General features: G+C 46.1%; 1 protein-coding gene across 1 annotated transcript; it reads left to right on the top strand.

The window, feature by feature from the left end:
- The first annotated feature begins 15 nt into the window (after positions 1-15).
- AP1G1 (adaptor related protein complex 1 subunit gamma 1) lies at positions 16-19,065 on the top strand. Its single transcript, XM_081962994.1, has 23 exons — positions 16-174; positions 5,496-5,699; positions 7,229-7,353; positions 7,763-7,904; positions 8,200-8,296; positions 8,386-8,462; positions 9,532-9,627; positions 9,716-9,796; positions 9,875-9,973; positions 10,260-10,315; positions 10,590-10,703; positions 11,930-12,070; positions 12,865-12,919; positions 14,588-14,710; positions 14,810-14,899; positions 15,009-15,136; positions 15,457-15,561; positions 16,244-16,385; positions 16,591-16,720; positions 16,812-16,901; positions 17,435-17,595; positions 17,711-17,809; positions 18,018-19,065. Exons 2-23 carry the CDS (start codon positions 5,499-5,501, stop codon positions 18,117-18,119), a joined length of 2,454 nt encoding a protein of 817 aa, XP_081819120.1. The 5' UTR covers positions 16-174; positions 5,496-5,498; the 3' UTR covers positions 18,120-19,065.
- The last annotated feature ends 497 nt before the right edge of the window (positions 19,066-19,562 follow it).

Genomic DNA, 19,562 nt, shown 5'->3' on the forward strand with positions numbered 1-19,562 from the left:
GCTGCCCGCCGAACAGTCTTAGCGAGTAGTCGCCGCGTCCAGACGGAGGTAAGCCAGCAAGTGCCGGCCGCAGAATTCCTCCGCCTGCGGTATCGGTGCTTTGGTTCCGCCGTCGCCATTTTGGATGCCAGGCTCTTGCCGCTGTCGCCGCCATCGCTGCAGGGACCCTGCCCGGTGAGTATGCGCTCGGGGAAAGGCGGGGGACTGGGCCGGAGCGTTTCCCCCCAAGGCGGCCGGTGCGTCTCCAGTTCCCCTTTCGCGGCTGGCCGAGCTTTTCCCGGCGGCCTGGCCTGGCCCTTTTCCGCACGGGAGGCGCGGGCCCGGCCTCGGTTCAGCCCTCATATCGTCGTGGGCCGTCGTGCCCCGGTGAGCCGGCCCGGCCCCGAGGATTCAGCCCAGGTCTACCTTAGCTGTCCCGCTCGGGAAAACCCGGAACGACGGCGTTGCCGGGCGGCTCTCCTCCAGAATAGTCCGATAGCTATGAGGCCATCAGCGACTTCTGACATTGGGACCGGCCCCCGGGATTGTTCTCCGAGGAGAAGCAGTTTGTCTTCTTTTTGATCGTGTTCACCTGAGTGGCCGTTTTGCAAGTTACAGTTCTGACTGTTCTGGCTCTCCCCCCCCCCCCCCCTCCGTTAGTCAAAGTGGTTCAACCTTCTGATTGCCTTCTTCCAGCTCATTCTTTTTTCCAAGATCTACATGAAGCATTTCAGAGCAATTGATTAGCTACGAATTTGACAAGCTAGGACCCCCAGAGAAGGGAAGGGGTCCCTTCCAAACCTTTGAAGATAAAAGGAAACAAACAGGGAAATTGGGAGGTCTTTTAAGTGCAGCTCTGACATTGAATGTTCGTAGGATTAGCCTATTGACCATGGGTAAATCTGTGCCATGCTTTTGGTTAGCACTTCTGTTGATATTGCTATGTGGGAGCATCCTATGACAAAACTTAATTTTATTTGCAATATTGGATATTTGACTATTAAGATTCTTCTTGGGCTCAGATATCTATGATTTGAGCATTCTCTTGAATGTATAGCTCCTGTTAAAGGCCTATGACTGGCTGAGCTTTTGCCTACCTCCAGCTGGTACCTTCAGTTGCAATTTTTGGGGAAAGCAGCAATTTCCTTATATCATTTTGTGTTTTTATTACCACAGCACACTCTACATAGGCCACTTTTAATTCAAGAATTGAGTTAGAATGCAGCACCTTAGGTGATAGCAGGTATACTATATTGTCTGAAGTTTCCAGAACCAATTATAAGTACTGACCTTAACCTATAAGGTCTGGACCTTCTAGGTACTCTCCTCCAGTTCGAATCAGCCCATCCTGTGCATCCATGTCCATACCCCCCATAGGAGGGTAAAGTATTGGGGGGTGGGGGCAGAGGCAGTTCTTAGTTTTGGCTCCAATATAATGGAACAGCCTCCCCCCTCAGGTGCATTTGTCCCACAGTCATGAAGAAAGTGTGTGCTACTAAGCAAATCAGACATTAATTCTTGCTTTCATCTTTCCTCCTCTACCAGCAGTCCCCAACATTTTGGCCATCAGGGACCGGTTCTGTGGAAAAGATTTTTCTGCAGACTGGGTTTCGCTTACTGCCTGCATCCCATGGATGGGGCTTCGCTTGTTTGCACAGACCAGTTTCTGGCATGCCACAGACCAGTGCCAGTCCACAGACTTGGACTGTTGGAGACCCCTGTTCTACACAATTGTCTATAGTAGATCATCTTAATTTGTTCCTTCACACATCTTTCTTTATGTTACAGTGTTGTTAGTTTGCTTTCTTCTCTGACTCAATCTTAATGTAATACAATATAATAAACCCTAAACTAACCTCTAAATTCCATTTGGAGGGAAAAGCTCCTAGGAATGTGTGATATTTTTCAGGAGCAAAAAGGGAAGTTTGTTGTAAGCAAACTCCTCTGAAAAGAATTTGTATCTGAAAAATTTGCCTGTGTCTATGAAAATGGATCTTGTAAATACTATCTGGGTTAGTTCATCACAGTACATTGCTGGTTTTTATCCATGGTTTAATGAATACGGTATATAGCATGCTACAGCACCAAATAAATCACAGCATAACTTAGTATAGTGTGTGAAGCATCCTGGTGACTGATTTTGTATCCTGTTTTTCTTTTGTGAGCTCAAGGTGGTACATGTGGGACTCTCTTTTTAATCTTTCCCCCAAGCAACCATCTTCCATGGTTGAAATACAAAACTTTAACCTGTTTGTTTGTTTTTGTTTTGTTTTTTGTTTTTATTGGATTTATATGCCACCCTTCTCCCAAAGGACTCAGGGCGGCGTACAACATTGAAAAACACACATCCCAAAAGTTAAAAAGAAATTAAATATGTATCAAAAAAAACCAAACCGAATTTGTAAGACAATACATTTAAAAATGAGTTAAAATTAACAGGCCAGGCCGGCTTGCTGGAAAAGCCAACATTTTAGGGGGTGTCGGAAGGACCGGAGGTCAGGGATTATGCGAAGCTCCGGAGGCAGCTCATTCCAGAGGGAAGGCGCTCCCACAGAGAAGGCTCTCCCCCTGGGGGTCACCAGCCGACACTGTCTGGCCGACGGCACCCTGAGGAGGCCAACTCTGTGGGATCGTACTGGACATTGGGAGGCTACTGGTGGCAGTAGGTGGTCTCGCAGGTACCCTGGGCCTAAGCCATGGAGCGCTTTAAAAGTCATAATTAATACCTTGAATCTCACCCGGAAAACAACCGGCAACCAGTGCAGGCCACCTAAACGGGGTGTAACATGGGAGCACCTAGGTACCCCTATGATAACCCGCACGGCCGCATTCTGGACCAGCTGAAGCCTCCGGGTGCTCTTCAAGGGCAGCCCCATGTAGAGAGCATTGCAGTAGTCCAGGCGAGAAAGGACGAGGGCATGAGTGACTGTGCACAGAGCATCCCGATCCAGGAAGGGGCGCAACTGACGTACCAGGCGAACCTGGTAAAAGCCCCCCCTGGTCACGGCCGTCAGGTGTTCTTCTAAACTAAGCCGCATATCCAGGAGGACTCCCAGATTGCGAGCCTTCTCTGAGGGGGCTAAAATTTCTCCCCCTATTGTCAAAGATGGAACAAGATGTACAAATCGGGATGACGGAAACCACAGCCACTCAGTCTTGGAGGGATTGAGCTTGAGCTTGAGCCTGTTCCTCCCAATCCAGATCCGCACAGCCTCCAGGCATCAGGATACCATGTCGAGGGCATCGTTTGGGTGGTTTGGGGTAGAGATGAAAAGTTGGGTATCATCAGCATATTGATGATACCGTACCCCAAAACCACGGATGATCTCGCCCAGCGGTTTCATGTATATGTTGAACAGGAAGGGTGAGAGAACCGACCCCTGGGGCACCCCACAAGTGACGCGCCTGGGGGTCGATCTCTGTCCTCCAGTCAACACAAACTGCGACCGATCCGACAGGTAGGAGGAGAACCACCGTAAAACGGTGCCCCCCACTCCCAACCCCCCGAGTCGTCGCAGTAGGATACCATGGTCGATGGTATCGAAAGCCACCGAGAGGTCTAATAGGACCAGGACAGAGAAGCAGCCCCTGTCCCGGGCCCGCCAGAGATCATCAACCAACGCGACCAATGCCGTCTCCGTGCTGTACCCGGGCCTGAAACCCGACTGAAACGGATCCAGGTAGACAGCTTCATCCAGGTACTGGGGAAGCTGACGTGCTACCACACTCTCGACAACCTTTGCTACAAAGCGAAGGTTGGAGACCGGACGATAGTTGGCTAAAGAAGCTGGGTCCAGGGAAGGCTTCTTAAGGAGGGGCCTCACCTTCAAGGCGGTGGGAAAGAACCCCTCTCTCAATGAAGCATTGGTAATCGCCTGGAGCCAGCCTTGTGTCACCTCCCGGGAAGCCGAAACTAACCAAGAGGGACATGAGTCCAGCACACAAGTGGCAGCACTGAGTCTCCCCATAATCCTGTCCATGCCTTCAGGGGTCACAGGGTCAAACCCATCCCAGATTGTCTCCTCAAGATTCATCCCCGTCGGCTCGCCCGAATCTACCCAGTCAGAGTCCAAGCCTGTCCGGATCTGAGCAATTTTATCCTGCAGATACTGAACAAATTCTTCAGCCCTACCCTGCAATCTGGGTCCCTCAGATTATATATTAACCATTAGATTCCCCTAGCTTTCAGTGCGATCAATTAAATCACAGCCATAGAAGCTATATTTTAGGGTGATACATGAATCCTACCCTAATATCACTTATTTGTATATAGGATTCCCATTACATCTTATAGAAGCATTACTGAAAGTACACCAAGTACACCTTGGTGTATCTTAAATAATGCTGCTGCTTCTGAATGGCTCCCTAAGTCACACACTGGATCTAAATAATGAAAATAGTTGGAAGACTCCTAATATAGATGTCTTTGAACAATCTTTTTTGACTTTGGTTAGCAGAGCTCCATCCACGAACAATGGGGAATACATCTTAGATTTGTCATCTTAGATTTAAGAGTTTGGAAGAGCTAGTCCTAACTCTAAACAAAGCTTGCTTCTGGTAGCTGGGGGAGGGAATGGTTGCTAATTAACACAGTTTTTCGATATCATATCCATCTTCTGACCGTCTTCTGACTTATCACACTAAAAAACAGCATGATAAGTTTATCCTGATCATATGAAGAGATTGCAGAGAGTGTTGAGAGAACGCAGATATATGTAAAGAAGCATTCTTGGAGAACATGAAGTAAACAAATGAAACTGAGTAAATTATACTTGTATTGATGTTCTTTTAGATTTTAAGCAAGGCTTCTGTAATTCTGTAGTTTGGTTGGCATTGATCTAGAGAAATTGCTAGACAAATCACAGATAATTTGTAAAAAACACAAAGAGATAAATTGGAATAGCCATCCCAAAGGTATTGCATGGGTTGTTAAGCAAGAAACTCACATGGCCTTGACTTTGGACTTCCTGCCAGCTTCCTAATAGACTTTGTTTTTGGGAAGCTAGCAGGGAATATCAGAAATCAGGTGATTGTAGCACATTGCGGTGTGAGAGTTGCAAGCTGGGGACTGAGTGCCCAGATCACAAGGACACAATCATAGAGACCCTGCAATGGCTGCAACTCCAATCACTGGTAATAACTATCAGTCATAATTTGGTATTTGAACAAGTGGTCCTAACCTGAAGACTACCTGTATCTGTCTGGAACAAACATACCCAAATTTGGGCTGCTGTGAATACAGCATTGCCTTTTTTTAAAGTAGGAAATACAGATACATTCTATTTTAATTCTAGAAGGGTATTCTTTGTAAGTAGTAGGAGTGTTATTATTTTCACACATCCATGGCTTTCACTCTATAGAATAGTCTGAGACTGCTGGCTTAGGATAGCAGCCCTGAATTAACCATAAGAAATAGTGGAAATGGAGACAAGATTACCAAAGAGGTTGTTACTTGGGAAATTCTGCAACACTCATATGTCTGCAGCCATTGATTTCATCTATCTTCCATTTATTAGAGGATGCCAGCCCCCATCAGACTCCGGGAGTTGATCCGGACCATCCGGACTGCACGCACACAGGCAGAAGAAAGAGAGATGATTCAGAAAGAATGCGCTGCTATCCGATCATCCTTTCGAGAAGAGGACAACACATATCGCTGCCGGAATGTAGCTAAATTGCTGTACATGCACATGTTGGGCTATCCTGCCCACTTTGGACAGGTGAGCCACCTTCTTTTGAAATGTTAAACAAGCAAGCACTCACAGTACCTTACAGTTTTTACCCTTTTGAATGTGGGAGAAAACTTCTGAAAACTCCTGCAGGAAAGAGATATTAGAGGAAGAGGTTCTCAGTTTCCATTGATGGCCAAAAAGTATTTCTCCACATTATACAGCGGAATGGATTTTGTTTCATGGCAGCCCTTGTTATTTCAGAAAAAATAGGATAATGGGTATTATTTAGGCAAAAGGCCCTTCCCCAGGTTGGTGTTTTCCAAATAAGATTTCAGGTATTAAGTCAGCTTTGATCTGACTTGGAACAAATAGGTCACCTCTCCTACCCCCAGATGTGAGATGATGCACCTTTACCTATTCCTCATGCCATACCATTCTGCAGAATTTATCAAGCACATTGAAACTGGTCTGCAATTTCTATAACGGGGTAGCAGAGGTAGCTGCAGACGACATCCATCATTACATAATCCACGCACACACACCCCGGTGTATTATTTTCCTATTGTCTGATTGGTGTGGTTGCTCCTTGAAAACTACTAATGGAGCAGTTTTGAACCTACCTTTGCAATACTTCTATAGCAGCAGCCTATACAGATAGAGACAACCGGCGTTGAGGCTGCACACTAGGCCTTTAAACCACACCTGTTTACTCCTGTCAGCCTCAGTTATGCCAAAACCACATCAGTATGCAATTAAGGTAACTTAAAGCTTTCTCATTTAATTTCTCCAAATCCTCTTTTGAGATGGCTTTCTAAGTGCTTTAAAAATATTGAGATCCTGTGAGCCCAAGGGCAGCATGGGTAATTCAGATTTCTGACTTATTAATCTTGATGTGGATATAATCATTATGCTACGTGATAGGTTTTACTTTTTCTTTGCTTGACAACCGCTTTTCTTATATCCTGTGGGTTTTTTTGGGGGGGGGCATGGGGGATTTGACATCCATGCTTGGTTTTTCTATTTTGTAGTTGTGTTTTGAAAACTAATAAAAGTAAACTTTTTGCAATGTTATAAACTATTTGCTCTAGAATGCGGGTTTAGCTAGAAGATTACCATTGGTTGGCCTGGCACTTGTTCAGTTTAAATTATGTTTTTATTGAATGTTAGCTGCCTGGGATCTCCATGTGAGAGAGGTGACCATATTATACCTATATGCATACATCAATACTGTAGGAATCTACAATCTTTTTATTGGCTTGCCAAGGCAAGGGAGGAGCATGTGGAATTGGAGATGCCTTGGGCATTTCCATTCATTTGCAGTCCAATTGACACATTATATTTTTCTAAGGGGAAATGTTGATTTTTGGTCCTTGCTGCCCTGTAGACACAGATTTTATTTCTCCAGTAGCAGCCAAGGCTGATCTGGGCATTGGAAACACAAGAGTATCAAGCAGCCAACGTTCTCCAAGTTTATTCACAGCCTTGAATTTTTGGGCAGGGATTACTTTGGCCATGCAAAGATCTTTCTGTAATAAAAATGCTAAAGCTTAAACGGGCTTCCACTGTTTTCCTTGCAGCTGGAGTGCCTAAAGCTGATTGCCTCTCAGAAATTCACAGACAAGCGCATTGGATATCTTGGAGCCATGTTACTCCTGGATGAGAGGCAGGATGTTCATCTCCTCATGACCAATTGCATCAAGAAGTAAGGCTGCTTGCTTTCCTGGGACTGAGGGTGGAAGTAAGAAATCTTGATCTAGTTCTTGGGACTTGATTCTGAGCAGTTTGTGTTCTTCTACCTCAGACAGAAAAAGAAGCGTAACTGCATAGAATGTAAGAGACAGCCAGATAGTTGAGATGAGCTGGGACAGAGTACAAACTTCCCACCTGCGACATGTAGGCGCCTGGCATATCATTATGTGCACGAGGTAGCTTGGCAGTCAAACTAGTGATTCTTGACCGAGGCTTCCAGAGACTTTAACTCTCTGTTGGTTGAGAAACTATTTCATTTGCAATGCACACACAGTTGAGTTTGGCTGTCCAGAAACAACATCTGATGCAGTTCCTGGCCTCTTTCTGGTACTTCCTTGACCCGTTGCTTTCTCCACCTGCAGTGACCTTAATCACAGCACACAGTATGTGCAGGGCTTGGCACTTTGCACCTTGGGCTGCATGGGCTCTTCTGAAATGTGCCGGGACCTTGCTGGGGAGGTGGAGAAGCTTCTGAAGACGTCTAACTCCTACCTGAGGAAAAAGGTACCTCGTTGAGAAACTGTGGCGTTTTTCTGCCATTAGTGGCTGGTGAAATAGTCTTTCTTTACATGAAGACTTTGGCTTACTTCATTTCAGCTGTCAGAAAGGAAGCTGTAGTTATGGGAGCATTGTCCTACTTGTTGCCTTTCTCTTGGTCTATAGTCTATCTCCTATTCTCGCAGGCTTCAAACGTTTCTGCCCAATTTTGTAAATTCTAGAACTTGAATAAAATTCAAATAAAATAGCCTTCTTTGGGGAGTACTGAAAAGGTACTTAAAATGCACTGGTTCATTTACAGGCAGCCCTATGTGCGGTTCATGTCATCAGGAAAGTGCCTGAGCTGATGGAGATGTTTTTGCCAGCCACAAAAAACCTGCTGAATGAGAAGAACCATGGTAATAATTCTTTTTAACCACAGCATATTTCCATAACATTGTGCTGCAATTGCCACATAAAATGTGGGTTCATGTGCTCTTTCACACAGGTGTCCTGCACACTTCTGTTGTCCTCCTCACTGAAATGTGTGAAAGAAGTCCAGACATGCTTGCCCACTTCAGAAAGGTGAGACTGTGTGAGAGTTTTGTGCAGTTGGGTTCCTGTTCTTGCCCTTTGAGCAAGAAGAATAAGCTTCTGGTCCTGGTTGTGGCAAGATGGTCCCTGGGTGTGGGACAGGATGTGTATTTCATGCCCTGTAGACACACCCACAATAAGTGGCTCCCCTTTCCGCCTGTTAGAATATCTTTGGCTTGTTCTGTTTTATGAACAAATGGTCTATCAGATGTAACTGAAAGTGATGTATACCAAGGCAGGAGCTGCTTCTGCCGCTGCTTCTGTCGCTTAGCCCTGAGGTTGGCGCGTTTGCCTGGCCCCAGTGGATGCAAAGGGAAGACGCCATTGTCCCTTGGGGAAGGCTGTGGTTGGGAGAGGAGAACCCGAGTGTCCTGGCTGCCTGAGTAGGTTGGTGATGGTGGTTGATGCTGCAAGCTGAGTCTTCTCTGCACAGTACTTACCTTCATCTCTTTTGTCCCCTTTCTCTGCTTGGAATCCTGCTCTGGTGGGTTAGAATGAAAAGGTAAGAAGGTGCTCCCAATTCCCTGCTTCCGCCCCACCCCACCCCCAGCGCATTGCATGCTTTGCTGTAGTCTGTATAGGCCAATGCTCTTCCTCCTCTCTGCTGGATTAACCCTGCTAGCCTAGACTTGGAGAGACTTGCATTGCTATAACCACAACACTTTGCTACCCTTTTTCTGGTGTCTTTTCATAGGACGTGCGTAGTGAGAAAAGAGGCAGAGAGAAGGATGGGCTGGGTTCCAAACATTTCAGGGTTGAATTCAGTGGGCTCCTAATAATAGGAGCCACTTGAGCCTATTCAAAGATTTTTGTCATCAGTCTTATGATGATACCCCACCCCACCCCACCACTTTACGTACTTCAATTGCTGTCTTTTTTAGTTTCTGTGCTGAGATATAGGACTGCTGCCATCCGACAATATTGCCTTAAAAAACAACCCTAATGGTTAAATATGCTGGGGAGAAGCTAAGCAAAGAGGTTTTTCTTTGTGAGAGATTTGTCAAATAGAACCACAGGCCGTAGAATCTAAAATCCAACTCTTGATGTCTGTTCTTTTCAGCTTGTACCTCAGCTTGTTCGCATTCTGAAAAACCTTATTATGTCAGGCTATTCTCCGGAGCACGATGTTTCGGGTATCAGTGACCCCTTTCTGCAGGTTAGTTGTTTTGAAGGCAGGGAGCAGAATTGGCTTGGTGTGTAAGGCATCTTCAGGAACCTGAAACAACAAATGTAATCTTTTCTAGGTTCGAATCCTGCGGTTGCTGAGAATTCTGGGCCGAAATGATGATGACTCCAGTGAAGCAATGAATGACATTCTTGCACAGGTGAGAGGATTGTGAGCAGGTGGTTGGGAAGTCTTGGACTGGAAACCAGAAAATTGTAAACCATCCTCTGTATTCCAGGTGGCCACAAACACGGAAACAAGCAAAAATGTGGGAAATGCCATTCTTTATGAAACCGTCTTAACTATCATGGACATAAAGTCTGAGAGCGGCTTGAGAGTACGTCACTTTGGCTTTGTGGGTCCACAAGGAAAAATGGCTACCACATTGGAGCATCGTTTTTCCAGGCTTCCTCAGGAGCACCAGAACTTTTCAGAGGGAAAAGTCTGATTGGGGCACCAGTGGGATTTAGCTATCTGCTTTCGTTCCTTGATTGACCAATGTCTTGCCTTGCTACTCCCACTCTGCCCCCCACCCACCCACCCCCGCCCGACATTTTCTGTTGGAGAACAGAAAATTCTGACAAAGAGGTTCTTTGTGACCTTATCTATCTCTATCTCTGCAGGTTCTGGCCATTAACATTCTTGGTCGGTTTTTACTCAATAATGACAAGAATATAAGGTAAGCCTATCAATGCATGTTATGATTGGAACTGACCTGACATTCTGGCCAGCACCAGGCATCTCTTAAGTGTGGCCAGGAACATGGTTTTTGCTCACTCCAATACAGTAGTTCAATCTAGGTCCTTTTGTCACAATGAGATATTTTTATTGCTTAACTGGCCAAAATTGATTCTGGGAGCTTTGAGTAGACTTGACTGCCCCTTTGCTCTCTTCAGTGTGCTACAGTACAGAGCAGCCACCATCATCTAAAGTATTTGTTTCTTGTTTCTCAGATATGTAGCCTTGACGTCCTTGTTAAAAACTGTGCAGACTGACCACAATGCTGTCCAGAGACACCGGAGCACCATTGTGGATTGCTTAAAGGATCTAGATGTCTCCATCAAACGGTGAATGAAGCTGCAAGAGAAGGCCAGGCTGTGATCACAGATTACCTTTTAGCTGCCCTGTGTTTCTTCTGCCTTTTTTTCTTTTTTAGCTAGTCTTTCCCTGAGAGCCAAGTACTATATCCAAAGTGTTGTTTTCCCAAGGGTGGTTTCTGTAAGATTCTGCCTGCTTTTTGTGTCAAGATGTTAATCTCAGCATCCTGGAGATCTTTGGAATAATCTACCCATTATAATAAACTTTTTTGTCCTTTGCTCTGGAGAAAAAAAATAATTATGTGCCCTAAAAATAGCTTGCAGTTTTGCTTACTGTTTAAATGTTTTGAGGTTGAGAACTAAATATTCATTGAAAAACTTATCAGATTTGAAAGGCGGGGTAGAGTTGTAAAAGCCAGCAGGGGTACGTGAGGCAGAGGCTATAAAATTTAATTTTTCAAATCTCACAGCATTTTACAGATGCTACCCACAGTTTTAAAATGCAGTCCCACAATTGATAAATAGAAATTTTTGCACTTTTAAGACGCATCAGTAATTTTCAGGTTAGGTCTTATTCACTGATATCTTTTTCATCCTTTCTAGCATTGAGGATATTACATTTGCATCAAAAAGAGATCTGCCTCCTACAGAATTTCAGCTTTGTGGAATTTTGAGTCAGTTTTGGGACAGATTTAATAAATTGTAGATAGAAATTTAAGATGTCAGAAGAAATAAAGGCTGCCTAGCAATTTGTCTTGCCATGCTGTTATTGAACAAATGTAAAAAAGAATGGTTATCTGCTGCAGTTTTAACAGATCTCTTAATGTTTCAGTTAATGCAAGTTCATTAAGCTATCCTAGCAAATCACTGTTGTTCAAATATTGAAATGTCAGAGGTTGCTAGTCATTATTGCCTTGGAGATGATCTCAAAGTTTAGGAAATTATCAGAACTGGGAATTGAAATGCACACCTGGTTGATTGCGCTTAGCCATTGGAGGACAGGGAGGGTTCTTTCTGGGTTGAGACCTATTCAAAATTTGATAATTTCATTGGCGAGGAAACAATCTGACAGTGCTAAGAAATTTGGCCTCTTGATTCATGCAGATGTAGGACACTTGAGAATGACTTGGTAGACACACGTCAGCAAGCAAACCTGTGACCCCAGAAATACTCTTTCTGCATCTGTTGAAGTTCGGTGTCATTTGCTGATGATACCGTATGGCTAATGAATCCCTTTCCTCCTTCACCTTTCCCAGGCGCGCAATGGAACTCAGCTTTGCTCTTGTGAATGGGAACAACATTCGGGGAATGATGAAAGAGTTGCTATATTTTCTGGATTCTTGTGAGCCTGAGTTCAAGGCTGATTGTGCATCAGGAATATTTCTTGCAGCAGAAAAGTAAGATTTCTTCTTAAAGAGCTTCCATAGATTTGTTTATGACCAGTCTTGCCACCCATTCTAGTTCTGCCACCAACATTCACAGCATGGGTGTCCAGCCTTGTGGCCTGCCTGGACCACATTGCGTGAAGAGGAATTATCTTGGGCCTCATATATAATATAGTTAATGTATATAAATCACATAATGTTAAAAGTTTACGACCTTGTGGGGCTGCAGTACTAGCTGTCCAGGGCCGCAGTTTGGACTTGCCTGGTTTTGAGGCTGTGTTGTGGGACAGCCTGCTGACTAACTGATTGTCTAAGAGGCTTTATCTCACCTAAAAGGGCTACCTTGGGTTTTACTGGTGTCTGGATCAGAAGCTGTTGACTGGAGAGACTTTTGCGCTAAGCAAGGGAAGTAATGGGGTTCTTTGCCCTTCACAATGAAACTCTCTTCTTGCTCTGCCATCCCACTCTTAGCTGCTGTGTTGACTTGAACAGCTACGGAAATTGCACTCCATTGGAGGAAAGGCATACATTTGTGTGCTGGAATCAAGTTGTTAGGCCGTGCTTCCTGCAAGATTGCCCAGATGCCATTGAGCACTGAACTAACAATGATGGATCATCATCACCACCATTGCTCCCCCAGAAATCCCCTTTTGCCCCAGTGCAGGGTTTAACTTCAGTTCACAAATGCCTGCAACAAAATCCAGATTACCTCCAGTATTGTGCCTGAATATGTGGGGAAATTTGGAAATTGTTGAGCAGATAGCGGCGTATGATCCTCTCTGAACATATGTTTGTTGATTTTCCAGATACGCTCCTTCTAAACGCTGGCACATAGATACAATCATGCGCGTCTTGACAACGGTAAGTATGGCTTCTACAGAGGCTTCACCCTGATTTCATGTATGCCAGGCAGCAGGCATTCTTCAGGATTCTGCATCCTTTTTTAGTGGCTGCAGAATGGGATCGTGCTCTGCTCGTCACAGTCGGACTGGCTGCATTGAGAGGGCCAGGGACTCCTCTTGCTGGATCTGGGCAGGAAGGAGCCAGTTAGCCAGGTGTGCCACAAATGACAGGGGTTACACTGATTGTGAGTTTGCTTCTGGGTGTGATTCAAGTGCTGCCCGTAGAGCCCTACATGATGGCCTGGGGCCTTACTTGAGGGACTGCTCGTCTCCTATTAGATCTGCCTGAGTGGTTCAATCTGGCAGGGTTGACACGCTTCTTTCAATTAAATAGTGCCCTATATCTCAATGCTTTCTCTGATTCAGTGCAACCCTTGGAAATTAGATTCTCCCCAAGATTTGAACAGCCCATCCTACTGGCCTGGCCCCTCACATGGCCTTTGACAAGTGTGATTGACGACACCACCACCACCACCACCTTTTTTTTTTTTGTTCCCACCTGGGTTTGTTAGCCTCTGCTGCCTCTGTTCTTTTTACTCACATTGGTTTTCTTCTTTAAAATGTTTTTAACAATTAGTTAACAGCTCAGTCATTGGGAACTCATACATTCAATAGATACTTGTTAGCAATAGCCGTCTGCAAATAATGCAGATTATTGAAAACCATTTGAAATAGTTTGTGCTGTGTCAACCTCTTTAGATGCCCTTTCTCCCTCTTGGAACTGCAAGGCCACTTAAGAACCCCTCAGCCTTTTCTCTGCTTATTCTACCAATGTACAGTGGAAAACACTTTTTCTGAGGGTCACCATAGTCTTTGACAACAGCACTTGAGAATGGAATTTCCATTGCTAAATTATGCAAGGGGGGAGGAAATGGCAGGGGCTGCAGGGTGCAGGAGCACGTGTGAGAGGCATAGATTTGGGAGGTGCAATGAAGGTTGGAGGGGGTGTGCAGGACTGCTATGGCACTGCTCCCCAACCTTTCTGGATCCACTGGCTGGCAGAGGCCTAACCCTAACCCTCTCTGCATGCTCAAATGAAACACTCTATGGGTCGCAGCCTGGTAGAGGTCTACGGAAAGGGGGTTGTGGACCCTTGTGCATGAGAGGAGAAGATAGGGAGGCTTGTGGCCTTCCCTGCTGGCTCTGCCACTGACTTTCTCTGGGTGCTGGCAGGGAAGGTCACAAATAGCAACCAGGGTGTAGCAACCAGTGAGGAGTGCAAATGAATTGCCAAGTGCCAAGATCTTGATTGGGCATATGAGAGACTGTTGGAATGGACAGAATTCTGAGGACTGGTCATAACCCCCATTTGTTCAGTGCTATCGTAACTTCCAACAGTCACTGACTGAGGTGTTTCGAGGAGAGTTGGACTATAGAATTTTGCAAACTATTATACTGGTATAGCATTTTATTTTATCAGTTTAATCACTTTTAGCTGACCACCTGGAATCAGTCTGATTGTAACTGACTTATAAAGTTGAACTTTATATATATTTATATACATCGCCCCTCTTCCCAACTTGGGTATGTAATTTCCAACATCTGTAGCTTCCCCAATAGAAACCTCTTTCTAACTGCCAAACCACGGCTAACGTGTGATACTGTCATTTCGCCCCACCCACTCCAGGCAGGGAGCTACGTTCGTGATGATGCTGTGCCCAACCTTATCCAGCTCATTACCAACAGCATGGAGATGCATGCCTACACTGTACAGAAACTCTACAAAGCCATTCTGGGAGATTATTCCCAAGTAAGTCCTGTGAGGGGGTGGGCGGGAACACTCTTTGTTGTTTCCAGGTAGGCAACATGGCCGAACTGTCAAGTGTCACCTTTCCTTCTCCTCTGCTAGCAACCCCTGGTACAGGTGGCTTCCTGGTGCATTGGTGAATATGGAGATCTCTTGGTATCCGGTCAGTGTGAGGAGGAAGAGCCAATCCAGGTTTGTTGACTGGAGAAGGGAAGAGGATGGTTGTGGTTTCTGAAGCGTGAGCTTTTGGCCAGGCGGCTGCTTTCCCTGGTTCCTTACCCCTGTCCAAACCTTTGCCCAGGTCACAGAGGAGGAAGTCCTTGATGTTCTGGAAAGTATCCTTGTCTCCAACTTGACGGCATCAGTCACACGGGGCTACGCCCTCACCGCCATCATGAAACTCTCAACGCGGTTCACTTGCACAGTCAAGTGAGTCCTCTGGGGTATGGAAGAGGTTTGCCTTTGCAGCTGGGTCTCTAGTGCTCTGCTTAAAAGCTTCTGGGAAGAGCCAAACTCTCCAGGAGGCTGGCATTCGGAAGAGGAGTCTTCAGCGCGGAGTTCTCTCTTGAACCTCAGAAGAAAGCTTTGTGACAGAGGTCAGATGTTTCCATGGGCAATCCATTCGGTGCCCCCAGGGCCATGGTAGAGTTGTGTCTCGAACCTGCTGTAGCAAAAGGCTTGGGACTGGCAGTCCTGCTAAAGTAAGCTTTTTGCTGCCTCCACCATTTCTTCCCTTTCTCTCTCTGCAGTCGCATTAAGAAGGTGGTCTCTATATATGGCAGCAGCATTGATGTGGAGCTCCAGCAGAGGGCAGTGGAGTACAATGCCTTATTCAAAAAGTATGACCACATGAGGTGAGTGCTGGAGGCCCAGGACTGGTGGTCCTGTTGCCTTTCCAAACTCTCCATTGTCCAATGGGGCACCTTGAGATACACGTGGCGAGACTGAAGAGGGACTCCTGCTGAAAAATAGGCTTGATATCACAGCTCTTGTCTTTGCTCAGTCAGGTATCCTGCTATTGTCCTGAAATAATGAGCGGCTCTATTGAAGAGCAAATACTTTTCTGGAGGATAGTTATTGTCTTCTAATTAGTTTAGAAGTCACATTTCCAGTATGGGCAGATAGTAGTACACAACATAAGATTATCTAAGAAACCCTTCTGAAATTTAAGAATACTTATCATGCATCTCTTGAAGTGTATCAGTTGTCACTGGCCACTTCCTAAATTCTTCGCAAAACTACATCTGGCTGAGCTCACGTAGCCTAATATACCCTAAGACCAGATAAAGTAACACTGTTCTTGTGCACTATGTTGTGTCTAACAGAAAACCCCTATTATTGATCTCTTTGCTATGTCCTAAAGACACACGACAAGAGCATACTACTAGCTGAAAGAGCTTATCTGATGATGTGCCTCTGCTAGGGCCATTCCTGTTCCTTTCTCAGAGAGACATTCTGCAACAGGGTCAATTGCCTTCTATCCCAGTTCTCCATGTGAATAAAACCATAGGATTTGATTACCTTGCTCCATTGCAGGTCAGCTCTGCTTGAACGTATGCCAGTTTTGGAGAAATTGGCAACTAACGGTCCTACAGATGTTACTCAGCCCAATGGGGAAGCAGAGCCAACAGTCTTGGAGACCAAGCCGCCTCTGACCAGCCTGCCACCAGCCAGCCAGGTAAGAAAAATGAATGTTTTGTGGCATTCATGCTCTCAACAAGAGTGGCTGCAAGAGTGACTTAAACTACCATATGATCAGTTGGTTTTCTTGCTACTCCTCTTCAGAAATTCCCCTGCTTAGCTGCTTCCCTGGGTGTTTTCTTCTGAGTTGCATGTTCTTTTGTCTAGATAGATTAATGGGCTGTCTCTATGTTTTGCGTTAGGCCAACGACCTGCTGGATCTTTTGGGAAGCAATGACATCACTCCTGTCATATCAATGGCCCCTTCCAGCAAGGCAGCCTCTGCTGGTGGGGAGCTGCTGGACCTCCTTGGGGATCTCAATCCAACAACAGGTGAAATCCTGTATTCAGGTGGGAGAAAAATCAAATGGTGGGAAGCCCAATTTTGGGGAGCCATAGGGCTTTCTGTGTGTTGCTTTTGCAGGTCCTCCAGCTCCTGCCCCACAGATACCACAGCCTCCATTTCTGTTGGATGGACTTTCTTCACCACCCATCTTCAATGATATACCTTCTGGTGAGAATGTAGAATGCTCTGGACATGAGCAGCTAGGCTGACATATGGAAAGAGATTGCTAACATACCCAGTTCATTTCTATTGAAGATATTTCCCAAGATGACTGAGAACCCCAATCAAAAACAAAAGAGTATTGCTGATGAAACCTACTCTAGCAAACAGGCCAACTTCTTGTGGGGTTGTGGTGTAATATTGATTACCATAGCCTGGTTTTCTAGAGCCAGCATGGTACCACGGTGAAGGTATAAGACTAGAAACAGGAGTCTGTGAAATCTAGTTCCACCTTAGGTACAACGCCAGCTGGGTGGCCTTGGGCCAGCCCCTTCCAAAGACCTTGCCAAGAAAACCGCAGGGACCGGTCCAGGCAGTTGCCAGGACACTACTCCGGAATTAAAAGGAGAATGAAACCAAAAGCCAGGCATTCCCCTGCAGCGTGGTTCCTCACATCCCCGCCTGTGAGGGTGTTGGAATCTGAGCTAAGTAAGGGAGGTTGCAGGCGGCCTCAGGACTTCAGCAGTGCTGCTTCTCCACAGGCATTCCTCCAATCACAGCCTACAACAAGAACGGGCTGAACATTGATTTTGCTTTTGAGCGCTCCAACACCAACCCCAGTGTCACCGTCATCACCATACAGGCCTCCAACAGCACTGAGGTGGACATGACAGATTTTGTTTTCCAGGCTGCGGTACCAAAGGTGGGTCAGGTCTTAGGCTAACCTAAGATGGGGTTTGGCCATCAGAATTTTTGTGTGAGGGCTTGCTTGGGATTGCCAGGAAATCAGCCTGGCTCCCTTATTTGTTCCCCTCTAGACATTCCAGCTGCAGCTCCTGTCTCCGAGCAGCAGCAGCATCCCAGCATTTAACACAGGGACCATCACACAAGTCATCAAAGTCCTGAATCCGCAAAAGGTAAACAAGTTAGGCAGTTCTCCAGCCTCCCTTCGGGTGACCGTTACCAAGGGAGGCCCAAAGGAAGCAAGAGAGCCTTGGGCAAAGGAAGGTGTGGCTTTTGCTCCTTCTTCGCTTGACTCCTCTCTTGGTATCTTATCTGGCCAGGGCGGGGACATTGCCTCCTCTCCACCCCCTGCCCAGTTTTCACCTCCCTGGTTTTTTGCAGCAACAGCTCCGCATGCGGATCAAGCTGACATACAACCACAAGGGCTCAGCAATGCAGGACCTGGCAGAGGTCAACTCTTTCCCCCCGCAGTCCTGGCAGTGAGCTCTGCTCTCCTCACCCTACCTGGTTGGCCAAAGGAATGTTGGGCAGAGCCTGTGACTCCAGAGGTTCCCCAGCCTCCCCGTGGCTGGAGGAGCTGCTGCTGCTGCAGAGGACGAGGAGCACTGGCCTTGCTCATCCTGAAGCATCTCTCTTTCGAACCTTGCGCACTCTCTCTTCCCCCTCCTGAACTGCTGAACTTCCCCATCCACCACAGACACCACGTTCCCTTGTTTGGAGAAGGGGGAGCACATTGGGACATGTGCTCTCTCCCCCCTCCCCTGAGAAGGGGGCTGCTGCTGCTATTGCCGCCTTGTGTCCAGCAGATGGGTGGGTGAGATGGGTTTGGGTTTGGCTTGGCTCCTTCTTACTGGGTTACCATCTTTAGACGCTTTTGTTCAATGAAGCTGGTGCCCTTCTTTTCTCCTTGGGTTCCCCTGATGTTGGAGCCCTTTTCTACACATGACTGCATCCTTGGTGAGCAGTGATTTGAGCCCTGTATGGATCTGCTGTTCTGGACAGAAACGCTGCTTAGAGGATTTGGCAGGACATTGGGCAGTGAAGCCAAGCCCATTTTGGGCCAGTGCCTCTTTGAAGAAGCATCATGATGGACAAGACTGACTGCTCTAGCAAGTCGGTTTTCAATGTGCCCCATCCCAAATCTCGGACCTCCTTTTGTCTGTTCCTTGGCTGTCAGCTGTGGTAGGATGAGTAGAAAGGAAGAGTGTGTTCCTGGGCAAACGTCTTAGAGATGGAGGGGGGGCCCATTAGCTGCAGAAAGACTCGTCTCAAGATTCCACTGCAAAGCTGCTTCCCCGTTCCGTCCCCCTCCCCCCCCCCTTTTCATTTCCTGAGTCTGTCAGTCCTGGGTTCCATTTGAATTTGTTCTTCTGGGACATTTGTGTTGTATCTGTAATACTGGCACTGAAATAAAGACCATCTGGTTTAATGAGATGTCCTGCTTTTAATAACTGGTATGGAACTTCATGTCCCAAATAGGGAATGCAGTGATCCAAAAGTTCAGCAAGATTTCACAAGAACTAGTCCTAACGCAGAAGTGAAAGACTAAGAGACGTGTTTATAAAGGAGTCTTTTGTATTCTTATCCTGGATCCCTGCCTGCTTTGCAGAAAAAGCGATGGACGTGCTTCTAGTAAGTATGAGGGGTCTTTGTTTTCCAAGAACTGGGCACCGTGGCGTAGCAAATCTGTACACAATACAGTTTGTTGATCAACCAGGGTGATAGTATTGCACCCCTTCCCCAACAGGCTACTGCTCTGAGTCAACTCCGCCCTTCTAGGTTTATGATGTTTCCACATACATATTTTTACCACTCAGCCCTTTATGCTCAGTCTTTTATTACTCAATTCAAACAAAAGTCTCAAAAAAGATTTTCCCAAAGTTCTGGCAGTAGTTGGGAGGAGCTGCTGTTTCATTCTGGTTGCTC

Source organism: Natrix helvetica, assembly GCF_964273705.1.
Source record: "Natrix helvetica genome assembly, chromosome: 10".
NCBI classification, from domain to species: domain Eukaryota; kingdom Metazoa; phylum Chordata; class Lepidosauria; order Squamata; family Natricidae; genus Natrix; species Natrix helvetica.